Below are 23,811 nucleotides of genomic sequence, written 5' to 3'. Positions count from 1 at the left end.
AGCGTGTGTTTTTATCCATTCTACCAGTCTCTGTTTTTTAACTGAGGAGTTAATCCATTTACATTTGAAGCGATCACTGAAAATGGCTGACACGTTTCTGCATTTAGCTATTTGAGTTCTATGTGACTTACAGTCTTTGATCCTCATTTCCTGCTGTTTCTGTCTTCTTTTGTGTTTAGTTGATTTTTCTTTTTTGTGGTGAAATGTTTAATTCCTTTCTCATTCTTTTTTGTGTATATTCCATAACTATGAAGGGGAGGAAGGGCCCTAGCCCTTTAAGTCTGGACGTTCCTTCAGCTGCAGGGAAGGGGCTGGCTACAGCGGAGTGAGGTGCAGGGGAGGGGCCGTGACAGCACTCGCCTCTGTGTCTACACCACTGTGCTCAGAAGCTGGACTTAGTGATTAAAGCGCACGTCTCCACTGTGCGGAGGACGAGAGCTGAGATGGACCAAAATGAACCACACTTTACTGCCAGGCCATCTGCTGGCAGGTGCCAGTCTTCCTCAGACCAGCACTTCCGAAATAGTTACTCAGATTCTGCCCGTGCGGTTGCTGTCTGGGTGCGGAGAGAGATTCCTGGCGCTCCCTCCTCTGCCATCGTCCCAGGCTCTTCCACAGCCTTTGGTAAAGAAACGTTCCCTCTGGTCCTAACATTCTCTTCATTCTGAAGGGTGGCAGGATGGGGGCGCCTGGGCGGCTTAGCCGGTCGAGTGTCTGCCGTCGGCTCGGGTCATGAGCCCAGTGTTTTAGGGAGATATTTTTTCTCTTACAAAGATGTAGGGATGTCCGTAACTGACCTGACTCATTTGTTTATGGCACTGGAAAAGGGACCCACACCCCAGGCTCTTCTGGGTTTGTATGGCCTGGATTTGAGGGAATCTGCCAGATAGTTTCATGGGCTCAGAAAGACACCATCTCTCTCCTTGGCTGTCTGATAACACCTTTACTATTTATATTTCAAAGGACAACAAGGAGAAACCAGCTCTTGAGTGTCCCAAGTAAAGAGAGCGACGCCTGGATGCCCCCAGGCCCTTAAAGGAAGCTGGTGAGAGTAGACAGAACACTATTCCTTTCTGGGACAGATGCCCGGTTGTTGCCCCAGGGCTTGGCTCCAGGCAGTGGGAATTCTCCTCTGTGCCTGTCCACCCCCTGCCCGCCGGCAGGCCACCTCCCTGAGGACCGGAACTGTTCAGTCCATTAAGATCTGACCCTTGACAGAAGCCGTTGAATGAGTGGGAGCCTGTGCACGTCGCTCAGCATGTCTTGGACAGAGCTTTAGGGACCATGAGCCTTTGTTGTCTCTCTCAGTGCCTGGTGGTTCTGCCGCACTACCCTGAGAGAACTCCAAAACCAATGTAATGTAGGTCGAAATGGCAGCCTCAATTGTGTCCTGCCCCCAAACACTGCACTCTGTTTACTTCGTCTGTTTGTTGTAGTCTTCTTTCCTGACAGGAATAATATCCTCCTCCCAGGATGTGGGACACGGCCGCATCTCAGAGACTTCGGGATCTCAGAATCACAAAGGCTGAGGTGAAGGAGTAGCTCGGGTCCAGGAGGCAGGTGGGGCTGAATCTGTGAAGGTGTGCAGCAGGCGTCCAACAGTGCACGAAGGGAAGGCTGTCCGACTGACCACGGACATCCCATCTGCAGCAGTAAGTGCCAGGAAACGATGGAACAATCCCTTTATTGTGTGACGGGTAAGTAGCTACCAGCAGTAAACTTTCGGTTAAGCTATCACTGCAGAATGAGGATAAAATAAGACTCTTTGGGACATTTAAGGACCAAAAAGAGCACGCAAAACTTAGAGACTTTCACAGCGTAATCATGAAATGTAGTTTGTCAGGAAGGAAGGACTGGGTTGAGACAAGCAAAAGTAGACGCTGGTAATTTAGTCGTACAGATAAATGGGGTCAGTTGTTTTAAAGTTAAAACTCAGGAAAAAATTAAATTAAATGAACACTTGAGGGAGCTGCCAAAGTCTTCTTCAATTGTCTGGTACAATTCACCTCGGAGGTCACCTGGTCCTGGGCTTTTGTTTGTCGAGAGATTTTCAATGTCTCTGCTGGTTAGCAGTCTGTTCAGATTTTCTGTTTCCTCCTGCGGTGACGAGGCCTAACATCCCCCATGAGCTGGTAAAATATGAGGTCCAGGTGGACTGGTCAGTGCTGTGAGAAGTGACATCCGTCGTAGGTTCCAGAGTAACCACGAGGAAACTGCGGAAAGAGATAGAGTAAAACAAAAAAACACGTTAATCAAGGCAAAATACTAAAAAATATTCTAGTAAAGCAAAAGAAGGCATGAAAGGGATGAAAAAGGGAACAACGGCTATAAATCGGGAACAGACAATGGGACACATAAGTGGCAGATCCAAATTCTAAGGCATCCATAATCAAGACAGGCGTAAATCATCTCGGCCTCCCAACCAGCCCGGAAACCGCGAGAGCGCATAAAAGCAACACGACCTGCCTGCGTGCATCCCCAAAAGATATAAAAATACAGACAGGTGAAACATAAAAGGATAGAAAAAGGTATGCCAAGTAAGCAGCAGTTTAAAAAGTGGAAGTTCCGCAGCAGACTCTAGAGCGAGAAGGAGAAACACCACAGAGATGACACGGTGAGCTCACCAAGAAGACAGCAGCCTCGAGAGGGCAGCAGGCAAGCCCCTGGCCCATCTTGCCCACTCAGGCCGCGGCACCAGAGCCCACTGGCCCGCGGTACGCACGATGTTTTCTCTCTCGTCCTGGAGGCTGGAAGTCTGAGGTCAAGGTAAGAGGACTGTCCTTGGCGTGTAGTCGGCCGCCCTCTCACTGTGTCCTCACAGGGCCTTTCCTCTGGGCTTGCGTGGAGATATGGGGATGCAGAGAGGTATCTGGTGTCTGTTCCTTCGATTATGAACACATCAGTCTGTCAGGTTAGGGCCCTGCCTCCTGACCTATTTTAACCTTAATTACCTCCTTAGAGGCCCATTTCTTAATACAACCACATTGCAGGCTCATATTTGCACATATAAATTGGGGCAGGGAGACACGATTCAGTCCTAACAAGACTTCTCTCAGTAGCCGAGAGGAGAGGACAGAAAATGAGCAAGGGTAGGGAAGGGCTGAGAACGCAGGAAGCCACGGGGCCCAGCTGGTGTTTGCTGTGCACCGTACTGAACAACACCAACGCGCGCCCTTCCTGAGCTCTGGCGGACATTCACCCAGACAGAACAGACCTCGAAACACACCTTAACGAACTTAAAACAAGAACAAAGAGCTCATAGTGGAATTAAACTAGGAAACAATAATAAAAATATCTGGAAATGTTCCCAAATACGTGGAAATGAAGCCGTGTGGGATAACCCACACTCTCTGGATGATCTCTTGGGAAAATGAGAAACATTTAAACTGAATGATAACAGAAACACAACATATCAAACCCTCATAGTATTCAGAGGAAAATTTATATTATATTAGCATTTAATTAGAAAGAAGAAATAAATGCTTATATCTGAAACAGAGGACAGTTAGAAATCAATAATCTAAGCGTCTGCCTTAAAAACTTAGGAAAAGAAGAGCCGTGTAACTGAGAGCAAGCAGAAGGAAGGAAGTCACAAATAGGAGAGAAGTCCCTGGAGTTAAGACCTGAAAGACTATGACGGAAAGTGTCTGTGACAGTAAAAACTGTTTTTGGAAAGACCAATTAAAGTTGATAGACCTTTAACCAGACTGATGAGAGAGAGAGACGTTGAAATGACCTCTTCCGGTAATGGAGGAAGGAGACATCATCCCTGTCCCCGCAGACACCACAGAGGCAGGAGGGGGCATTGCAAAGTACTCTGTGTTCACGCATTCAACAGCTTAGATGAAACAGACCAATTATTTGAAAGCCCAAGCTACGAAAATTCATCCCAGAAGAAACAGAGGACCCGGACAATCCTTGTTGTCTTAAAGTAATTGGCTTTGTGGTGAAAAACCCGAGAATGAGAATTCCAGATAAGACAGTTTCCTCGGTACTTTTTGCAAATATTTAAAGAATACTGCCAATTCTACACACTCTTACATGAAGTAGAGGAGGAGAAATGCTTTCCAACGGACATGCCAGCTTTACCCTGACAGCGGAACCAGGCACTGACAACATAAGAAATAACACAATATACAAATATCCCTCGGAAACCCACATGCAGAAAACACTCAGCAAGTCGAGCAAACGATGCCTACAAGCAATAGCGCATGGTGACGAGGTGGGGTGCGCAGCTGAACATCCACAGTTCGGCCGGCACGGTCCACCACATTAGCGCACGAAAGAGGGAACAGTCCATGCTCATTTCAAATAATACAAAAAAGTGACAAAATTCCAGACTCATTCGTGACAAGAACTCTCAGCAAACTAGAAGAAGGGAACTTCCGCGGTCAGATAGAGGACGTCTGTCAAAGACCGATAGCTAATATCATACTGAGTGGCGAAGAACTCAACACTTTCTCTAAGATCTGGAATAAGAAGAGGACTCCTGCTTTCCCACCCCTTTCTAACATCGCACTGCAAGTCCTAGCTGGTGTGCGAAGGCAAGATAAGACATAAAGTCATACACATGGGGAAGGAAGGCATAAGACCTATTTGTGGGTGTTATAATTGTTTGGGTAGAAAATCCAAGGAATTTAGAAAACAAAACAAGACACTCAGAACTAATAAACAAGATCAGCAAGGTCACGGAATACAAGATCGACACTCAGAAATCACACTTTTCTACACTAACAGTGGGCATGTGGAGACCAAGATGTACAACTCAGTGCCATTCACAACCGCTCTGTGGAACACGAGACACACGCACTGAACAAAACACGACCGGAGGGAGGAAGCAAGATGGTGGAGGAATAGCGGACTGAAACAGCGTCAGGTCCCAGAAGTTCAGCTGCGTAGTTATCAAATCAGTCCAGACACCTACAAACTCCACAGGAGATCCAAGAAAAGCGGAGCACCAATTCTAGGAACAGAAAATCAACCACTTTCTGGAAGGTAGGACATGCGGAGAAGTGAATCCAAGACAACGGGAAGATAGACCCAAGGACACGACACTGTCCGGTTGACTCTATCTTTGTTATTCGTGGCGGTCGCCACGCAGCGCATCACGGTTTGGGCTCCGTGCCGCACCATTTCTGCCAGAGCTCGCCCACGCTCGCTCCAGCACGCGCCCTCCTTGACACCCATCCCCAGTCGGCTGCCCGAATGACCGATGGACATGCGCTTAGGAAAACGGCATTAAATACTTTTTTGTGTAAAACCCACCATCGGTTTGGTATCCTACACGTGCACAGACACGGAGAAAGACCCAATGTGCCCGAAGATCGGGTGGGGAAGTGGAAGTCCTGGGGGTCGGCGGAGGAAGGCTTCCAGGTGCGAAGTCGGGGTCGGCAGGGCGAGGGTGAGTTCCCGTCTGGCACTTTGGTTGCAGGAGGTGGTCGTGCTGGTCGGCGGGGCCGGGTTGGCGAGAGAGTGCACGCACAGGCCCGTCTGGCCCAGCTGACCCCAGAGCGCCTGCAGCAGGCCCTCCCCTGGCTCATCCCTGTGCTTGGACCCTGTCCTGTGCAGCTAACCCCGGTGTGGACAGGTCTTTGCACAAACACCACCTTCTGGGTCAGGTCTATTCTGGGTGTACTGAAAACCGCTCCGTGCCTGGCACCCATGTTCCCGTCCTGTCCCACTCTCCTGTTTCCATAGCACAGTTCACCTTGTGGCACACTGCAGCATTCCTTCCCATTCCTGCCTCTGCTCTTTGGAAACAAAGGGCCACTGCGCACCCAGCACCTAGGACAGGCCCTGGAGTGAGCAGGCCTCAATAAACATCTGTGGAATGGTTGAACGAAGGCTTCTGCCACAGAAGGAAGGCTTGGCCTCTCTCACCTGCCGTCCACGGGTACCAGCAGCTGCAAAATGGAGAGACGTCGGGAAGCAAGGTGAGTCGGGGCTGGGTGGACTGCCAGGAAGGGTCCCCGGGCAGAGCTTTCCTGGGGCTCCTGTCCCTCATCTCACGTCTGCACGGCATGTCGTGCTGCACAGCCCTCCCTGGTTCCGAGAAGAGGCGTGGGCTAGCAGATCTGCAGCCAACTTCCAGATACCCGGGAAACGGGTGAGAATTCATGTGTGTGTCTGCCCCACAGGGCCAGGCCCCACCCATCGGCCAGGTGCAGCCGCCTCGCCGGGACTTCAAAGTTAGGGTGGAAAGGGGCCACGGGGCTACAGACAGGTGACTCAACCTCACTGTTCTGTGTCTGAAAAATCGATTGGGTCCAGAGTCAAATATTTATTTAATGAGCAAAAGCGTGCGCCTACTCGATTTTAAAAGTGTGTTGCTTTTTGCTCCTTGAGACTGAAAAGGGACCTTTGAGTTCTGAAACTGGCTGTTGGAGGTTAAACGAGGATAGACAACAGCGTATAAGCCGCAGGAGACAATGCAGCCTTTTCCTTGGGGTCCTGAGGCAGGTGGCCCCCTGAAGTGAGGGGGCTCCCGGGGGCTCCAAGGGGACGCTCGCTGCCCTCCAGGGGTCTCTCTGTCCATCGCAGAGCAGGGTCCCTTCGGGAAGTGTCTCTATTCCTGGCAAAGAGCTGAGGTCTTGAGGCAGAAATGGGTGTGGATCTTGGCAAGTTTCACTGCCTGTTTGAGACTCGGTTCACTCCCCTGTAAAATGGGCGTGGGAGAATGGAGGCTTCTGCCCCATGGGCTCCTGGTGGGATCCTCACGGCTATGGACCAAGACAACGCACGCCCCTGCCGGCTGCGGCACAGCCGCGGGGAGTCTGGCCCAGGCAGGGCCTCTTCTCCGCCATGTGGGCGAGGCTCTGCTCTGAGGACCCTGTCTCGAGGTTGGTCCCGCCGCCCCGTGTCCTGGGACACCCGGCTGGGTGTGCGGTGTCCCCATCCTGCCCCGGCTCTCCTGACCTGTGGGAGGGTGCAGCGCCCTAGGACAGCGTCTGAGCAGCTCACACGGACAGGAGCCCTGCAAGGAGCAGTGTCCTTGAAAACAAAGACGCCTGGCCGCCCTGGGAGCTTCCGTAAAATATTTCACATCTGTGAACTTCAGTTTTCTGCACATGAGAGGCCTGGTCAAGGGGATCGCTAAGGCTGTTTTGTGTTTGGACTTGCTGCTGAGTTTGCCGTGTGTGTCCGCGAGGTCCCCGTGGCTGCTGTGACCGGTCAGCACGCGCCGAGGGGCTCCTCTTTTCTGCTTCTGTGTGATTGCATTTGGGCCCCTGGAGAACCCAGAGAAATTCCTCTCTGCGGGGGGCTCCAGGGAGCGCGGGTTCTGTCAGGGGGGCGGGGGAGAGTGCTTCTAGTTCCATAAAAGTGTTCCCTAAAGGCCCTTTCAGGTGTGCACTCTGAGGTACACGGTAAGGCCTTGCACTTCGGTCGTTTTTTCTGTCCAGTCCGCGCGGTGGTGAGCGGAGGCCCGGTCGGCCCTCGGCGTTTGCTTTAACTGGTGGTGGCACACCGGGCCGGGCGGGAGGCCTGGCTGTTGGAATGTCCCCACGTAGCAGCTGGGAAACCAGTCAATCCAGTTCCAATTTCTGTTTGTACTTTGCCCTCATCTGCTCCATCCTCTACACAAGCCTCCGGGTGGCGGCCAGGCCGGACCCACACGCATCACGCGGGCAGCGAGTGGGACTGCCCACCCCGTCGGACCCTCCCTCTGACTGAGCCTTGGGACACAGGCGGTCCTCTCACTCCCCACCCCTCTGCTGGCGGTGCCCACCTCCGCGCCCCTTCCACTGGGACTGTGTCCCCGCCCCAGCAGGCAGGGAGCATCTCCACCATGCGACGCCGTCTCAGGAACACACCGGGGCACAGCCCGGGTCGCACGCGGGTCCTCTGCGACCGCAGGTGGGGATGCTCGGGGCTGCGGCAAGTCACAGAGTGACTTGTTGCCGCCGGTAGCCAGGAGGCTGGAGCCTGGGTCGGGCACCTCCGCCCCGTCATTTGCTCTCCTCATTGTCCCAACTCCAGGTACCACAACTGTGCTCCTGGCCCGAGAAGGCGGGCATGGCGTCGGCCACCCACATTTACTCTTTTTTCCAGAAAATAAAAACTTTACCCCCAAATGCCCCGGAAAGTCTCCTGCTGACTTCCCGGCCGCCGGAAGGGTCCTGCCATGGCTGGAAGACACGAAGAGAGCGTCTCCGCCGTCGGCGCTGGAGAGAGGCGAACTGAAGACGCAGGGACCACCGAGTCCCTCAAAACCCTCGTGACTAGTGTAGAGCGGGGAAATCTGGGGTTCGGCTAGCAGCTTGCCCTGGCCACACAAGCTCGTGGGCCTGCCACGGCACCCGCTGGTACACAGGCTGGCTGACCCGCTGCTCAGCAAGGGGGACGGTCCCCGAAGCCCACCACCAGCTGCGTTGTGCAGCAGGAACGCCTTTCTTTCACGGCCGCGCTCCTGCCCTCCATGCTGCCCGTGTCCCGGCACACGTGACTCACGAGCCACAAAAAGGGGCAGCACCTGACTTTGCTCCTTGGGTCTGCTAAGCCCTGCCGTGTGATGGCTCTGAACCCAACAGGGACCTGCGTCCTGCACGGGCAGCGTGGTGCAGGGATCTGCCTGCCCGTGCAGGCCAGGGTGGCCGATGCCTGGAGCAGATAGGGCTGGCTGACCTCGGCTCCCGGGCGAAGGACCAGGATGGCAGGGGTGCTCTGTGTGGCCAACACCCCGCCTGGTCCAGAGGGACCCCGAACCCTGTGCTCGCTAGAGCCTCAGAGGCAGGCAGCAGGCTGCAGGTCCCCAGACCAGATGTGGGGGATTATGCCTGAGGTCTGTCCCTCACTCGGCCCTGCACCTCTTCCTGGCGGTTAACAGGAGAGTAGGAAGGGCGGGGAGGCAGGGGTGGGCACGGGGGCAGCTCATGCTTGGAAGACGCTAGTGCACGGCAAGACAAAGGTGCGGTGGTTGTGGGGTGCAGTGTCCCGGGAGTGGACATGGCTGTCCCAGAAGGTGGGCACGCCCCTGGCCTCCAGGTGAGGGTCATGGCTCAGAGGCCTGAAGGGCTCCCTATGGGGTGACTGCTGCTTTGCCCCACACAGCGCCGGTGCACGTAGGCCCTGTTGTCTCGGGTCCCCACTTCCAGAATGAACCGGAAGGCCCCTCTTTCTGAGAAATCTTGGATTTTAGGTGTTGGCAACTGTAGTGAATATGGCTCCTCTTCCTCTCTCTCCCTGACTGGTGTAGGGGTGGTTTGGAGACATGGGGCACCCAGTTGGGCTGGGGGGACACTTGCTGGGCTCCGGGGTGAAGCGTGGAAGCAGGGGTCTCCGGCAGGACACAGATGGGAACCAATCCCGCCCGGGCTCATGGGAGCTGAGCCGCAGCTGAGGCCTGGGTGTGACCAGCCGTGCCGAGCTCGCCTGCCTCAGGGTTCCCGTCGTGTGTCCTGCAGGCCTTGCATCTCATCTGACCCCAATCAGATCAACGCTTTACCAACGTCCACACGCTCCCAGGTGAGACAGAGCCCTGCCCCCTGCCCACCTTCCCCTTCTGGCTTCTTTACGTTCCGTACAGAGCTGGTGTCCCGGCCCCGGGGTCCGGAGACACCCAGGGTCCTTATAGCCCCCGGGGGGCGGTCTCTAGCTGAGTGCCGTCGGGGACTCCTGCCACAGGACCAGAACCCCACGCTCCCAGGAGAGGTACCCTAGAGCTGCAGGTCCTGCCATTCTGAACTCTCACCTTCCTGGAAACGAGGGGCAGAATCACAGGCCATGAACACTTACCAAAGACACGCGCACCGCTGGACAGACTTGCTCCTGGCCCGCCCCAGCCCATCCCCCAGCCTGCCCGGAGACCCCCACCTCCTCGTCCACGGCGCTGGCCACGCTGCAGCAGATGGAGAAGGGGCGGCACAGCCCAGACTCGGCGCTAAGATTTACCAGGTATGAGGCCAGGAGTTCTCATGAGCCCCCAAACCACCCCTGAAAACCACGACTGTTGACCTGACACCAGCGGAAGTAGCGGGTGCCAGCCGAGCAGAGAGGACGCACCCCACAGCGGCCGACAGAACGCCCCAAGAGCACACAGGGAGCATCCCCCAGCCCCTCTGGCTCCCAGGGCTGCGCTGACCTTCCCTCTCGGGGTAAAATGGGAAACTGCCCTGTTTTCCCCTGGAGCACATTGCAGGCCTGCTTCGGCCCCCATCCCTGCCCGGGCAAGGACTGCCAGAGTTTAGGTCTCAGGCTACCAGCACCCCACGGGAATCCTCAAGCTGCCCAGCCCCGGGACATGGGCCCACCCTCCAGTTACTCTGTCTCCTTCTCTGGCCTCCTCTCTAGGGATGAATGACACTTCGGTTGCTGCGTGCAGTTTGGGGATTGAAGCTAAGGGGCCTGGAAGCCTTCCTGGAATGTTCTAGAAAGCTGTGGAAGGCTGCATGCAGTGGGGAGCTTGGTGTGCAGGGGGGCTTTCCACAGCTATGTCCAGTGCATGGCCTCCCAGGCTCCCCCAAAGCTTCTCCATGAAACCCCCTGCACCAGCCACAAGCACCTCTTCAAATTTTAAGCTCCCAGGGCGGTTGGGACCACAGAAGGAGCTGGATAAAGGCACCCCCAGGGTTGAAAAGCAGTACCTGGGGGTCATCTGGGTGGGCAGGTGCTGAGCAGGGCAGGGGTGTGTTCCCTCGGTGGGTCTCACAGACCTGTCGAAGACCTAGTCCAGTGCAATCAGTTGTGACAGGACCCAGGAGAGGATGCCATGGGACTTTGGGCTGTCCCCTCAGGGTGGGGTGTGGCTGTCTGAGCCAGGGGCTGAGACCCTTCCCGGATCCCCACTCCCCTTCACTGCATTCCTGCTCCGTGGCTGCCTGGGGCCAGCTCCCGGTGCCAACATTCCTGGCTTGCTTCAAAGCAGTTCAAAGGGAACTCCAAAATAATACCCCTAGATTTATCCCCGTAAACAAACGGAGGCAGGTGGAAGGTCCAGAACAGAAGACGGGTCAGATAAACCTGGGTTAATGCAGTATGTAAATGACCATTAAAAATCATGTTTGATAAATGATGGCGAGGAATATTTAGTCCCATGAAGAGTTCACACCGAGGAAAAAATCCATGGGTGTCTGCGTAGGAGAGCGGTCGGCACGACTGCACCGTCATTGACTATATGCAGGCTCGGCGAACACACCTGAGGGACCTGTGAAAGTGTCAACTTTGGCTGTGGTGGAATAGTCAGTCTTTGTTCCCCGGTGTTTTGCATCTTTTCTGCAATGAATATGCAATACTTTAAGAGGCAGAAAACACGATTTTTGAAGTTTTATTGGCACTTCCATCGCAACAGAAACGTTGACTGTGTGGCGCTGTCCCACGGGGCAAGTGCAGAGGTCCCCGTGCATCCGAACTGACCGCTGGGGGAGCAGGAAGCGCGGGGTGTCCTGCCTGTGCCCTGACCAGCTACCTCCCTCTGCTGGGGGCCAACGGAAGCCCTTTGCTTGCGTCTGTAGGCTTCTGAAGCCAGGCTGTCGGGTCAGTTTCTAAGTCTCTTGCCTGCACAAACGTCCACTCAGCAGACCTGGTGCGGGGCCCCTGCGGGCCTGGGACGTGCTCAAGTCCGTGGAAAGGGAAGCGCGGGCAGCACTGCTGTCTTGGTCCGTTAGGGGACACTCCCGAAGCAGGCTGCCCGTCCCCACACACGCCGAGCAGCCCAAGGGCCCAGGGAGGCCAGGCTTGAAGCCCTGCACCGCCTGGCAGAGTTGGGGGACCCTGTACCCCTTCCTGCTGTGCGCACCCCCACCCCCCCATACCTCCTGCCTGACCCCGCTGTATGCCTCCAGCGCCCGCACGCCCTTCCCCCCGCCCTCCGCCCCCTATGCTACCACCCAGGCAGGGACATGCCAGGTGTCTTCGCCGTAGGCTGGTCACATCTAGGGTGAGGTTAGCAGGGGTGTCCCCAGACAGCAGGAGATGGGGAGGCTGGGGTGACCCACGGTTCCGGCTGGTTGAGGCACATTCGGACACGGAAGGGTCTTCCCTGACCCCTGCAGTCCTCAAGCGCTGCTCACAATGCTCCTAAAGGTCCTGGAGGGACGCGCCTGCCACCAACCTGTCGGTCAGCGACGAGCGCCAAGCTCGGGCCCCAGACTTCACTGGCCGCCTCCGAGGGACCCCACGTGTGGGGGCCCGGGTGAGGCGGGGAACCCATGGGCTGGCGGGGGACAGCACCCCTCCCACTGAGGGCAGAGGACCGCTTGAGTCCTGCAGGCCCACTCCAAGGCCAACGCCGGCTTCGACTCGCCCCGCCCACCGGCCCGGACCCCGCCCACCAGGCCCCCGGGCCCCGCCCCGCGGCCCCGGACCCCGCCCCTCGCGGCTGGGCCGCGGCCCCTCTGCGCAGGCGCCGGCGCAGGAGCCGGTCGTTTGAAAGTATGGCGCCCGCGGGCCCGCGGCTGGTGCTGTGCGAGGAGAAGATCCGGGAGAAGAGCGGCCTGGCGCCTCACCACGATCTGGGTGCGCGGCCGTGGCGGGCCGGCGGAGGGTGCGGGCTTCCCGGCGCGGCGCCGCAGACGGGGTCGGGCCGGAGCGCGCCGTCCTGACCGCGCTCTTCCCGAACCGTCGAAGGCGGGGGCGGGAGGCCGGGGGCCCCGGGGGCGGGAAGAAGGGGGTCCGCGGGGGGCGCCGGGGCGCCGGGAGAGTCGGTGGGTTTTCTCCCGTCGGAAACAAGTTTCGAGACGCCCTGGCTTGTGTGACGGGCTTGGGAGGCGGCGACGAGCGGGGTCCTCCGAGCCCCCGGGGGTGCCCACGCGGGCCTCCGCCCCGGACCCTGGGTCGCGACCCGAGCGGAAGCCGGAGTCGGAGCGGCGCCGCCCCCCGCGGGCGCTCCCGCTCGCTCGGGTCCGGCGCGGGCCCTGCGGGGAGTGCGGCGGCCGCGCGCTTGGCCCCGCTGCGCCGAGCTCAGTGTGGGTTGGTCTTCCGGGAGGCGCCGGGTCGGCCTGGACGGGCCGCGAGCGCCTTTGCTCACGGTGCGGAGACTGTGGTTCCGGCCCTTTCCCGGCCGACGCGGGGTCTGGGGGCGCGGCCGGCGGTAAGGACGTCGGTTGCCTTCCCGCCCCGCGGTGCATCGACTGCGGGCGGCGGAGGGTCGCGCCCCGGCCGGGCCCGGGCTCGTCTGCGTCCCTCGCGGCGGCGCGTGCGCACTGGGGCCGTGCAGGGCCTCGTAGCGCCAAGGTCGTCCTCCCCGCGACCTTCTCGCCGCGGCGCCTGCTCTGATCCTGCTCCCGCCTGAGTCCCCCAAACGGAGCCCGGGTCGTGGCGCTGGAAATGAGGTTGTCGCCGGCGGTGGCCGTGGGTTCGCTGTTACTCCGCGGGCCCGTGTTCACCGTGTATTTCACCGTCTTCGTCCACGCGCCGTCGTGCGGGAGAGCCGAAGCCGTCGCCGCGGTCCCTGCTGACTTGCCGTTTGGGGCCGTCTGTGTAACGCCGCTTCGGCGACCTGCACGCAAAATGTGGGAGCTTTATACGCCATGTCCTTTGTTCTTATCTTCTGTAATTTCGTTGTCTGCGATACTTTCTCCGTGCACCTTGAAAACCGCATTAGTTGTTCCTTTTCTTTTACGGTCACCTAAAGGTTTACATAACTGGAGGAAAGGTTTACCTGTTTCCCTATGCCTTCATTTCTGGCGCTTCGGGTTGGAAGAGTTTCTGTAGCAGTTGCCTTAGCACAGCTGTGCGGGTGCAGCAGTCTCTGTGCCGCTTGGCTTGGAAACACCGCGTTGCTCCTCGGTCCCCAGGACGGCTTTCGGCGGATACAGAGTTCTGGTTCAAAGTGCTTTTCTTTCAGCGCTTAGGACGTGTGTGCCCCTTCCTTCAGGCCCCCTTGGTTCTGAAGGGTAGTCCCGGCCCTGCGAGTAGTTTCCTCTACCAGTAATGCCTTTTCTGGTTGCTTTCGAGAGTCTCCCACTGTTCTTAGTTTTTAGACGTTTGTTTCTGATGCCTCTGGGCACGACTTTTTTTCTTTATTCTGTTTGGGGTTTTCTCAGATACTGGAATATGTACCTGTATGTCCTTTGCCAAATTTGACATGTTCAGCCATTATTTCTTTAACTGTTAAAAATTTTTCTTGTCATACTTTCTCTTCTTCGTGGAACTCCGCTGGAACCGCACTGGGATCTGTTGTGACAGGAATGTTAGAGCTTTTCTGTGGACCCTGGGGCTCTGCTTTTTTTCTTAGTCTGTTTTCAACCTGCTGGTCAAATAAGGCAATTTGGATCAGTGTGTTGCTGCATCACTCTGGATCGTGGCTTCCGTCTCTCCCTCCTGTTACGGAGCTGCTTCTACGCACTGTTTTTGATGGTTACTGTATTTCACATTTCTGAAATTGCTGTTTGTTTCTTCATGTCTTCTGCTTTTTAGCCAACACTTCCTATTTATCATTTGTTTCAAGAGTGTTGATAATTGTTCATTGAACTATTGCTTTAAAATTCTTTTTTTTTCTAAGATCTTATTTATTTGATGCAAAGAGACAGAGATCACAAGTAGGCAGAGAGACAGGCGGCGGGGGGGGGGGGGGAGCAGGCTCCCTGCTGAGCAGAGAGTCTCATGTGGGGCTCGATCCCAGCACCCTGAGATCACGACCTGAGCCGAAGGCAGAGGCTTAACCCACTGAGCCACGCAGGCGCCCCTGCTTTAAAATTCTTTTTTTTTTTTTTTTTAAGATTCTGTTTATTTATTTGTCAGAGAGAGATCACAAGTAGGCAGAGAGGCAGAGAGAGAAACAGGCTCCCCCTGAGCAGAGAGCCCAATGCAGGACTCGATCCCAAGACCCTGGGATCATGACCTGAGCCGAAGGCAGAGGCTTAACCCACTGAGCCACCCAGGCATCCCTTTAAAATTCTTGTTAAAAAGTTCTGACTCTTGTCATTTCTGTGTTGGTGTCTGTTGATTGTTTTTCCTCATTCGAATTGAGATTTTTTTTCAGTTTTTGGTCACTTTGTATTGAGTTGTGGACAATTTGGGTATTAAGAGGCTGATTCTTATGTAAATCTCATTGCGCAGTGTTGGCGCTGACTGCCTCACTGCTGAGGTGACGGCCAGCTTGCTGTCACAGACACACTCCGTGCATGCCTGTGGGCCACCCGGGGTAGGCGTCGGGGTTCACTCGTGCTTTCTCGGTGCCGTCCACGGTGCAAGGCAGATGCATGGTGCATTTTTTTACTGGGTGTTGAGCTAGTGTGGGGCTCATGTCAGGATCCTGTGCTGCAAGGCACCCATCCCCGTCCTTCTCCCATGGCCCAAAGGCTTACCCTTCTGTGCTAGTCCGAGTCCATGGGTCGTTCTGGGTTGCCGGCTTCGTTGGCCCTCAGATTGGGATGTGTGGAAGACAAAATAGACCAACGCAGGGCCCTCACTGCTTGAGGGTCTTCTTGAGGTCCCTAGACAGTGGGCCTCCCGTTCCCCCCCTCCCGAGGGGCCTGGTGCTTGTTTCACACCTTGTTTTCCAGGGACTTAGGGTTAGTACGTGCGTGGAAGCAGGGTGAAATGGGCCTGTTCTGTCTTGTGTGGAACTGGAGGCCCACAAACCAATTTCAAATCTGACTGAGATGTGGTTTTTTTAAAAATTTTTTTAAAGATTTCATTTATTTATTTGAGAGAGTGAGAGATGAGAAAGTCAGAGGGAGAAGCAGACGCCCTGCAGAGCTGGGAGCCTGATGTGGGACTCGATCCCGGGATTCCAGGATCACCACCTGAGCCGAAGGCGGTGGTGTAACCAGCAGAGGTGCCAGGCGTCCTGAGATGTGTTTAAAACATAAACATTCCTGGGGAAGTACTGGTGTGCCTAGACCCAAACTGTCTTTTTGATTACAGAAACTTATTTCTGTAGCAACATTTACTTACTGGCTGCTTGTTGAGTGTGCCACGCAGAGGCACGTGGTACGCAGAGGATGAGTGTGCCCTCGTGTGTAAGTGGCCCGGACTAGGCAGGCTAGCTAACCAGTGGGCTTCTGATTGTGACCCCTGAGTGGAGGCTCTGCAGGCGCTGGGCTGAGCAGCCAGGAGTCAAAGTAAGAGCCCGGCGAGGAGGGCCTTGCTGGTGGGGGGTGGGTCTGACAGGGGAAGCAGGGGCGTGGGGAGCACGGCAAGGGCTCGGAGACATTTTGGGCATAAACAAGCTGAAACCTTGAGTACAATTCTTTAATATCACTGTTCAATTAAAAGGAAGGTTAAAGTCTCATAATTTTCTGTTCCTAGCTGAGCTCCAGTCATTGTCTATTCCTGGAACTTACCAAGAAAAGATTACTCACCTGGGAACTTCTCTGGTGAACCTAACTGGTCTGAAGTCTCTAGACCTCTCACGCAACTCCTTGGTGAGTCTAGAGGTAAGTTTTAAGTTTGTTTCTTCAAAGACAACTTATTGCTGTCAGGGGCAGTGCAAAGTACGTTTATAGTAAAAAAAAAAAATACCATCTGTAGGGCTCCTGCAGGGCTCAGCGGGTTAAAGCCTCTGCCTTCGGCTCAGGTCGTGGGAATCGAGCCCTGCATTGGGCTCTCTGCTCAGCAGGGAGCCTGCTTCCCCCCCTCTCTCTCTGCCTGCCTCTCTGCCTCCTTGTGCGCTCTGTCTCTCTCTCTCTCTGTCAAAATCTTAAAAAAAAAAAAAATCTGTCTTACACCTGTGCTTACATGTAGGCTGCATACTTGGCCCTGATCACAGGTAGTGTTTTTCTTGTGCATCTCATTCCGTCTTTAAACTACTTGGACAACCAGAAGTCCTATCTCTGTTGAAGACAATTGTATCTTTAAGGGAACGAAAATAAGGCCCGAACTGTTGTGTGCGCCCGTCACTGTCCGTCCTGTCTGCGCTGTGCTTTTCTTCATCCACATTCTATGCTCATGTCTGTTTATCATCTGCCTGCTGGTGGCCTCAAACCCTGGAGTGTCAGCGACACGGGCGCAGGGCTTCCCGCAGCGCTCCTTGGCGGCGGGCGCTTGGTGTGCTGAGCGAGGAGGAAGCGGCCGGCTGATGGCAGCGCGGGACGTCGTGTGAACGCTGCTCGTGACTTCATGGAGAAGACGCTCCCGCCGCCCTTGGTAGAGAGAGCCCCCGGCACCGGGCTGGGAGCTGCCCAGAGCCCCCGCTCCGGGTGCCGGCTGTCCCGGTCTGTGCGGTGTGAGGGCCGATGCAGGAGACGGTGACAAGCCGGTGGAAGCGGACCGACTCCGGCGCTGTCAGGGCTCTTTGCACGTGACCTTCCGCAGCCGCTGGCCACTCCCTGCGTGGGAGCCGCCGGCCGCCTGCCTGGAGCAGGCCCGTCTCTGGGCTCTTCCTGCCAGCCGCCCGTGGCTGTGGCCGCCCGTGGCTGTGGCCGCCCGTGGCTGTGGCCGGTGCGTACCACGCCTGGTTCGCTGCCGGCCGAGCGAGAGCTCACTGTGCCTTCGTCCCGTTGGCAGGGCGTCCAGTACCTGACCGCGCTGGAGAGCCTCAGCCTCTACTACAACAGCATCTCCTCGCTAGCCGAGGTGCTGCGGCTGCACTGCCTGCCGGCGCTCGCCCACGTGGACCTCCGGCTGAACCCCGTGGTGAAAACCGAGGCCGACTACCGCCTCTTCGTCGTGCACGCGCTTCCCAAGCTCAGGCAGCTGGGTAGGTGCCGTGGCCTCGCTCGCTGCGGCCCCGTGCTCGCTGCTCCCTGGGTGCGCCCCTGCGTCTCACCGCCGGGTGCTGTGGGCTGCCTGCGGGGAGGGCGGGGAGCTCTGGCCACAGACACCTGCCCGGGGCCGCCGGGAGCGCGGTTGCGGGGGAGGGGCGGGCAGGCCGCTCTGTCGCTTTCCGGCCCTCCGCATTGGAGCTGACTGGCCTGGACGTGGTCTCTGGAATCCGGAGGCGTTTCCTGCCGGGCTGCCCGGGCTCCGTGTGAGGCAGCTGGATCCTTCCTGGCTCCGCGTCCGCTTGGAAGGGCGGATGCAGGAAGAGAGGTTCACGCGTCACACCGCCGCCCAGATGATGGGGACGGGAGAGCGCGGTTCTGTTGGCCGGTGTAGCTGCCCACTGGCTTGGTCACCTGTGTCCCTCAGAGAAACGGGTCTTTGTGTCAGGCCGCAGGACGAGCTTCCGGGGGGCCTGCCCGCCGCACCCGGTGGGGGGTCATTACAGAAGCCACAGTGGCGCCTCCCCAAGCCCTTCCCGGTTACCAGCAGTTCTTGTCGGGAGCTTTGTGGCTGTTGGCACTGCCCGTGCCCACCCGTGTCGCCGCAGCCGAGAGAGAGCGGAGTGTGAGCCCAAGGGCACCCCGAGCCCGGAGAAGGGGCTGCCTTAGAGCCTTGGCCCCTCAGTCTGCGTGCAAACGGGGCTAGTAAGTGCCAAGCAGTGGCCGTGTGGGCACGTCCCCGTGAAGGGCAGTGTTCCTCCGTGTCCTCGGTGATCACAGTGTGTCCTCAAGCCCGAGGGCCAGTTCACTGCTTGGTGAGGCTGGGGCGTTCGGGCGTTTCCGTCTCCTGGGGGCTGACCTGACGAAACCAGGGTCAAGCCGGATCACAGCAGCGCTTGTCAGGGAAGACGGTCCACGGTCCTTCCACCTGGGAGGTACTGGGCTGGGGCCGTCCCATGACGACTGGCCGGGCAGCGGCCAGGCGGTGTCCGTGGAGACCCCCATGCTTTGCGTCTCTCGGCTGGAGCAGGTTCTCTCACGAACGCTTTCTGCACGAGCGCGCCGGCTCGCCCCCCGGTGCCCCGTCCCCCGCGCCGGTGGGCCGTGGGCTCCGGGAGATTGTGCCGCTCTGCCGGGCCACGCCTGCCCGGGGGTAGGGGTGGGCTGTGGGCCTCAGTGACCAGCCCCCATCGGGACATGTTTAGTTTGGATGTTCAGGTGTCGGGGGGGAGTAAGCGCCGGGGCTCTCGCTTACTTGTTTACCAGCAGCTGACGTGGCGCTTTCACAAGCAGTGTGGTCCATGTTGTTGGACAATTTTGCCGTCTTCAGTCTTAAATCTTTACTTTCTCTTCATTACGAAGGTTTTAGATTCAGATCTTAGAGTGTGCAGAAGGGGCATAATAAAGAGGGGCAGAGGGAGAGGGAGAAGCAGGCTCCCCACTGAGCAGGGAGCCCGACGTGGGGCTCGATCCCAGGAGTGGGATCATGACCTGAGCTGAGGGCGGACAACCGACTGAACCACCCAGGTGCCCCCAGAGCATTGACTTTTGATGTTGGGAGCCATCTGAACCCTCAGATATGCTGAGGAAGACCAGGAGTAAGAACTGATTAGAGGCCTTCTGGGGCCCCGGGCACACGGGCGGGGGCAGCTGAACCTGTGGGTCTGACAGTGCAAATCCTAGGCCCAAACGCAAGGCCGGGGGCGTCCTCTCTTGAGCGAGTTCAGGGTTCTTATCCACAGAGACGTCTCCGACATGCTCGGTGAACCTCACGGGGCGCCCAGGACAAGCATTAAGAGAAGGCCGTGCTGAGAAGGAAGCACGCGTGGGCCGTGTGGGCTTCTCTTCCCGTGGCAGCAGGCTGCCGGCACGTGGTACCTGAGGCTGCTCCCGGTGGGAGCCGGCCAGCCCTCCTGGAGTCCGCACTCAGCAGCTCTGTGCTTCAGGGGTGCTAGGAGGTACCCCTGTGGGGCTTGGTCACCGGGGCCTGTCACCTGCTTCGTGATTTGCTCATTTCTCTGGCATTTTCTCCCTAGACGACCGTCCTGTGAGAGAGAGCGAGCGGCAGGCATCCCGTCTGCATTTTGCGTCGGAGGAGGAGTCACTCAGCTCAGAGCGGAGCTTCCCCGCTGGCTTCATAGTCAGAAGGTGAGAGCAGAAGTGGGATCTGAACGCGGAGAGGAGCTGTTGAGACTCGCCCGGCTAGACCGTTTACCGGAGAGATACGGACTTCTCTGCGCGCGGACCGCCGCCTGCAGGCAGCACTGCAGGAGAGGAGAGGGGCTCCCCGGCCCGCTGTCCAAGTTGTCCATAGTTGTTTTTTCGTAGTGGAACGCTTGCTACAGTGACGCACGTAAAATCTAATAGTGTGAGTGGCTTGTGATGAGGAAGCACGGCCCCTCGCTCCGTCCTCAGCCTCAGAGGCAGCCCGGCCCCTTCTGCAGCTGTGTGCGCGGGCGGGGTCTCCAGACCGGACAAGCCACCACCGCTACGTGCGGGCACTCTGACGCGGGAGCGGACTGCCGCCGCAGGCCCTCGCTGGCCAGCCCAGCGGCCCGTCCGTGGAGTAGGGTCCTTCCTGCGTGCTCTGCTCAGCGGCCAGTGGCGGGTGCTGGCTCTGCCGTGGGTAGCTGGGCTGTGGGACTGGCATCTCGGGCCTGCCTGTGCCCCACCTCATGCCCCTCCGGGCTCTTGTCAGCTGCATTGTTAGGTTTAACTGCACGGTGCAGGTTCACAGTATTTCAGTGTGTTCTGAAACCGTAAAGTGTCTTCATGGTTTGCAGGTTGATTCTATTTTATTTTATTTTATTTAGCTATGTAGTTAGTTTTTAAGATTGTATTTATCTGTCAGAGAGAGAGAGCGCGTGCGAGAATGAGCACACAAGTGAAGGGAGCAACAGGCGGAGAAAGAAGCAGGCTCCCCACTGAGCAGGGAGCCCGATGTGGGGCTCCAACCCAGAACCCTGGGATCATGACCTGAGCCGAAGGCAGACGCTTGACTGAGCCCCCAGGCGTCCGTACAAGTGGATTTTAAAAGGAAACGTCTGCCTTGCTTGTGCCAGGGTCGTAGGGTCATGTACGCCGTGTCGCTCTGTCTAAAGCCTTCAGTGGTCTCCTTGCACCGTATGCCTTAGCTTGCCTTTCGGTTCCTCGGTGTACAGGTTGACCTGCTCTTTTCTGACTAGGGCTGGAGCACGCATACTTTTGGTTCTGCGGATCGTACCATCTCTTTCTCAGCTTCGGAGTTCTGCCTCTGTCGTGTGAAGGCGCCCGTAGGTAATGCTTCAACAAACAGCTGCGTTCCGGTACGGCTTCGTTTACGGGAACAGGCAGGGCGCTGGGTTTGAGAAGCGGCCTCGCTTTGCCAGTCCCTGCTCTGATGTCTCAGGATCAGTTCCAAATCCTTGGGGTCTCTTGTTCCTCAGACCCCCTTTATCTCTCCCACCCCCCTTACTTCCCCGTTTCAAACCAGACTAATTACTGTGTAGACCACTGTTCCCAGTACTGTGCGCAGTGGTCTGGAAGTTTGTGGCCCCCAGATTCCTATGTCGAACCCTCCCCTGCTAGGTGACCTGTCAGGAGGTGGGGCCTCCGGAGGCGATGAAGTCATAAAGGCAGAGCCTCATGGATGGGCGTGGCGGCTCGTAGAGAGACAAACCCCGGAATTCCCTAGCCCCTTCCTCCGCGTGAGACTCTGAGTCAAGTGTCAACTTCTGACTTTGCTCTTCTTCAATTTTGTCTTGGGTCTTCCGGGGCCTTCGCCGCTCTGTGTACGCGTCAGTTTCTTGGTATCCGTGAAAGATCTTGCTGGGACTCGCTGCGACCGCGGAGACTCTCACAGATCGAATTGGGAGGACCTGGCACCGTGACAGTCTTGAGTCTTCGTCTGTGCGAGCACTGGGTGTCTGTGCGTGTGTTGGTTGTGATTTCACTTGCAGAGGTTTGTGCTTCTCCAAACAGATCTGGCACACGCGTTTGGTCACACCTGATCGGTCGTCTTGGGACGCCTCGGTAAACGGTGCTCTCCTGCTTCAACCTAGAGCCATACCTTAACTGGTGCGGAGGAAAAGCCTGACTTTTGTATGTCCACCTTGTGTGTGTGTGTTTCCTAGACCTGATGTCGCAAAGTGCCACAGACTAGGTGGTTTAAAAGAACAGAAATCCGTTGTCTCACCGTTGTCAAGGCAGAAGTCTGAAATCAAGATGCTGGGTCGTCGATTCTTCGTGGAGGCTGTGAGGGAGAACCCGTTCCCGTACTCTACTCGTGCTTTGCTGGAAATCGTTGGTGTTCCTTGGCTTGCAGATGCGTCTTACCGGTGCTCTGTCTTCCCGTGGCTGTCTTCTTTCTCCCTGGGTCTTTGCACAGAATCTCTCCTTTCACACGCCTGTTTCTGGACCTCAGTTTCTCCAAAAGGTGCGGTCGGTTGGACTAGGGGCTGAGCCTAATTCATATTAACTTGATTAGCTATGTGAAGACCCCATTTCCAAATAAGGTCACGGTCTGAGGTACACGGTGTTGGGACTTCCTGTCTTTTGAGAGGGACACAATGCGAATCATGACTCCTTGTGTTTGGCAGCCTGTTGTACAGGAGGGTTTTTTCCCCTTGTTCTTGGTTCATTCTTGAGGATTTTCTGCATAGACGATCATGTATCTGTGACAGACAACTTGATTTCTTCCTTCCCAATCTGTGTACCTTTTGTTTCCTGTTCTTGTCTTGCTGCATTAGCTGAGATGTCCAGTACGATGTTTAAAAGAAGGAGTGAGAGGGGCCGCCCTTGCCTTGCCCTACTTACGGGGACGTGTCTGTTTCTCACCGCTAAGTGGGATGTTAGCTACAGGTTTTCATCGATGTTCCTTGTCGAGTTGAGGAGCTCCCCTCTATTCTTAGTTTGCTGACCATTGTCGCCATGAATGGGTGTTGGATTTTGTCAGATGCTTTTTCTGTCATGATATGAGCGTATGAGTTTTCTTCTTTAGTCTTTTTTTTTTTTTTTAAAGAATTTATTTATTTATTTGACAGAGAGATCACAAGTAGGCAGAGAGGCAGGCAGAGAGAGAGGAGGAAGCAGGCTCCCCGCTGAGCAGAGAGCCCGACGCGGGGCTCGATCCCAGGACCCTGAGATCATGACCTGAGCCGAAGGCAGAGGCTCAACCCACTGAGCCACCCAGGCGCCCCCTTCTTTAGTCTTTTGATACGATGGTTGCATTAACTGATTTTGAAGTGTTGAACTGGCCTTGCATACTGGAACAAATCCCGCTTGGTTGTGGTGTAGAATTCTCTTTGTACGTCGTTGGATACAATTTGCTGGTATTTTATTGAGGATTTTTGCATCTATGCTCATGAGAGCTATTGGTCTGTAGTTTTCTTGCATGTTAAAACAAGGCTGACCGCATAGAACGAGTTCGGAAATATCCTCTCTGCTTCTGACTTCTAGAAGAGATTATAGAGAATTGGTATAATTTTTTCTTTAAGTATTTGATAGAGTTCACCAGTGAACCATCTGGACCTGGTATTTTAGAGGGTTATTGATTACTGATTCAGTGTCTTTAATATATGTAAATCTCATCAGATTATCCATTTCTCCTTGTGTGAATTTCGGTAGGTGTGTGTTTCCAGGAGCTGGTCTGTTCGATGAGATTATCAAATTGTGGCATAGGGTGTTGATGGTTTTCTCGTCCCTTCGTGTGCGTGGTCTGTCTCCACCCGCTTCCACCTCTGACTCTGGTCATTTCTGTCTCTTTGCTCTTAATTGACCTGGCAGGGAAGTTTTTCCTTTTTATTTTTAAAGAACTAGTTTTTGGTGTTTTTGATTTTTACTGTTAATTTCCTGTTTTCAGTTTCACTGATTGCTGCTCTAATTTTATTTCTTTTCTTCTGCTTACTTTGGATTTAATTTGCTCTTCCTTTTCTAAATTCCTAAGATGGAAGCTTGGAGCTTGGATTATTGATTGTAGATTTTTCTATTTTCCTAATGTATGAATTCAGTGCTATGAATTACATTCTAAATAGTGATTTCACTGTATCCCGCAAGTGTGTTTTCATTTTCATTTAATTCAAAATATTTGTAAATTTCTCGGGAGATTTCTTCTTTGACTCATGCTGTGTGTTATCCACGAATTTGCTCTTTAATCTCCCGAGTATTTGGGATTTTCCAGTTCTCTTTCTGTTATTGATTACTAGGTTAATTCCACTGTGGCCTGAGAACAGACACTCTATGAATTCTCCTC

At 55.8% G+C, this 23,811-nt stretch overlaps 1 protein-coding gene and 2 long non-coding RNA genes across 20 annotated transcripts in view; 2 read left to right on the top strand and 1 right to left on the bottom strand.

Annotated features, from left to right (window-relative positions):
- Positions 1–923: 923 nt before the first annotated feature.
- Positions 924–6,014, bottom strand: LOC123938977. The gene is made up of 2 exons (XR_006817798.1): positions 5,881–6,014; positions 924–2,213 (listed from the first exon to the last, which is right to left on the bottom strand). It is a non-coding gene; the product is annotated as an uncharacterized LOC123938977 (long non-coding RNA).
- Positions 1,575–23,811, top strand: part of CEP72 (centrosomal protein 72) — a 41,424-nt gene continuing 19,187 nt past the window's right edge. For 12 of the 17 annotated variants that reach the window (XR_006817795.1, XR_006817796.1, XR_006817797.1 and 9 more), the window contains exons 1-5: positions 1,575–1,697; positions 5,698–5,933; positions 16,189–16,316; positions 17,386–17,578; positions 19,619–19,730. Coding sequence is in view for 14 of the 17 variants with exons in the window: in XM_046000794.1 (XP_045856750.1) it covers positions 5,831–5,933; positions 16,189–16,316; positions 17,386–17,578; positions 19,619–19,730 (536 nt within the window). In the remaining 3 variants the exon portion in view is untranslated. Of the gene's footprint in view, positions 1,698–5,697; positions 5,934–12,339; positions 12,451–16,188; positions 16,317–17,385; positions 17,579–19,618; positions 19,731–23,811 lie in introns of those variants that run through there. The other 5 variants (XM_046000792.1, XM_046000790.1, XM_046000791.1 and 2 more) reach the window with 5 other exon arrangements.
- Positions 6,511–10,418, top strand: LOC123938978. Of its 2 annotated transcripts, XR_006817800.1 has the most exons (4): positions 6,511–6,839; positions 9,402–9,462; positions 9,622–9,891; positions 10,288–10,418. It is a non-coding gene; the product is annotated as an uncharacterized LOC123938978 (long non-coding RNA). The 2 variants fall into 2 exon arrangements; XR_006817799.1 differs by lacking the exon at positions 6,511–6,839 and having other exon boundaries at positions 8,842–9,462.

The sequence above is a fragment of the Meles meles genome, chromosome 3 (genome assembly GCF_922984935.1).
Source record: "Meles meles chromosome 3, mMelMel3.1 paternal haplotype, whole genome shotgun sequence".
In the NCBI taxonomy this organism is placed as follows: domain Eukaryota; kingdom Metazoa; phylum Chordata; class Mammalia; order Carnivora; family Mustelidae; genus Meles; species Meles meles.
This window is presented reverse-complemented; position numbering and strand designations above follow the sequence as displayed.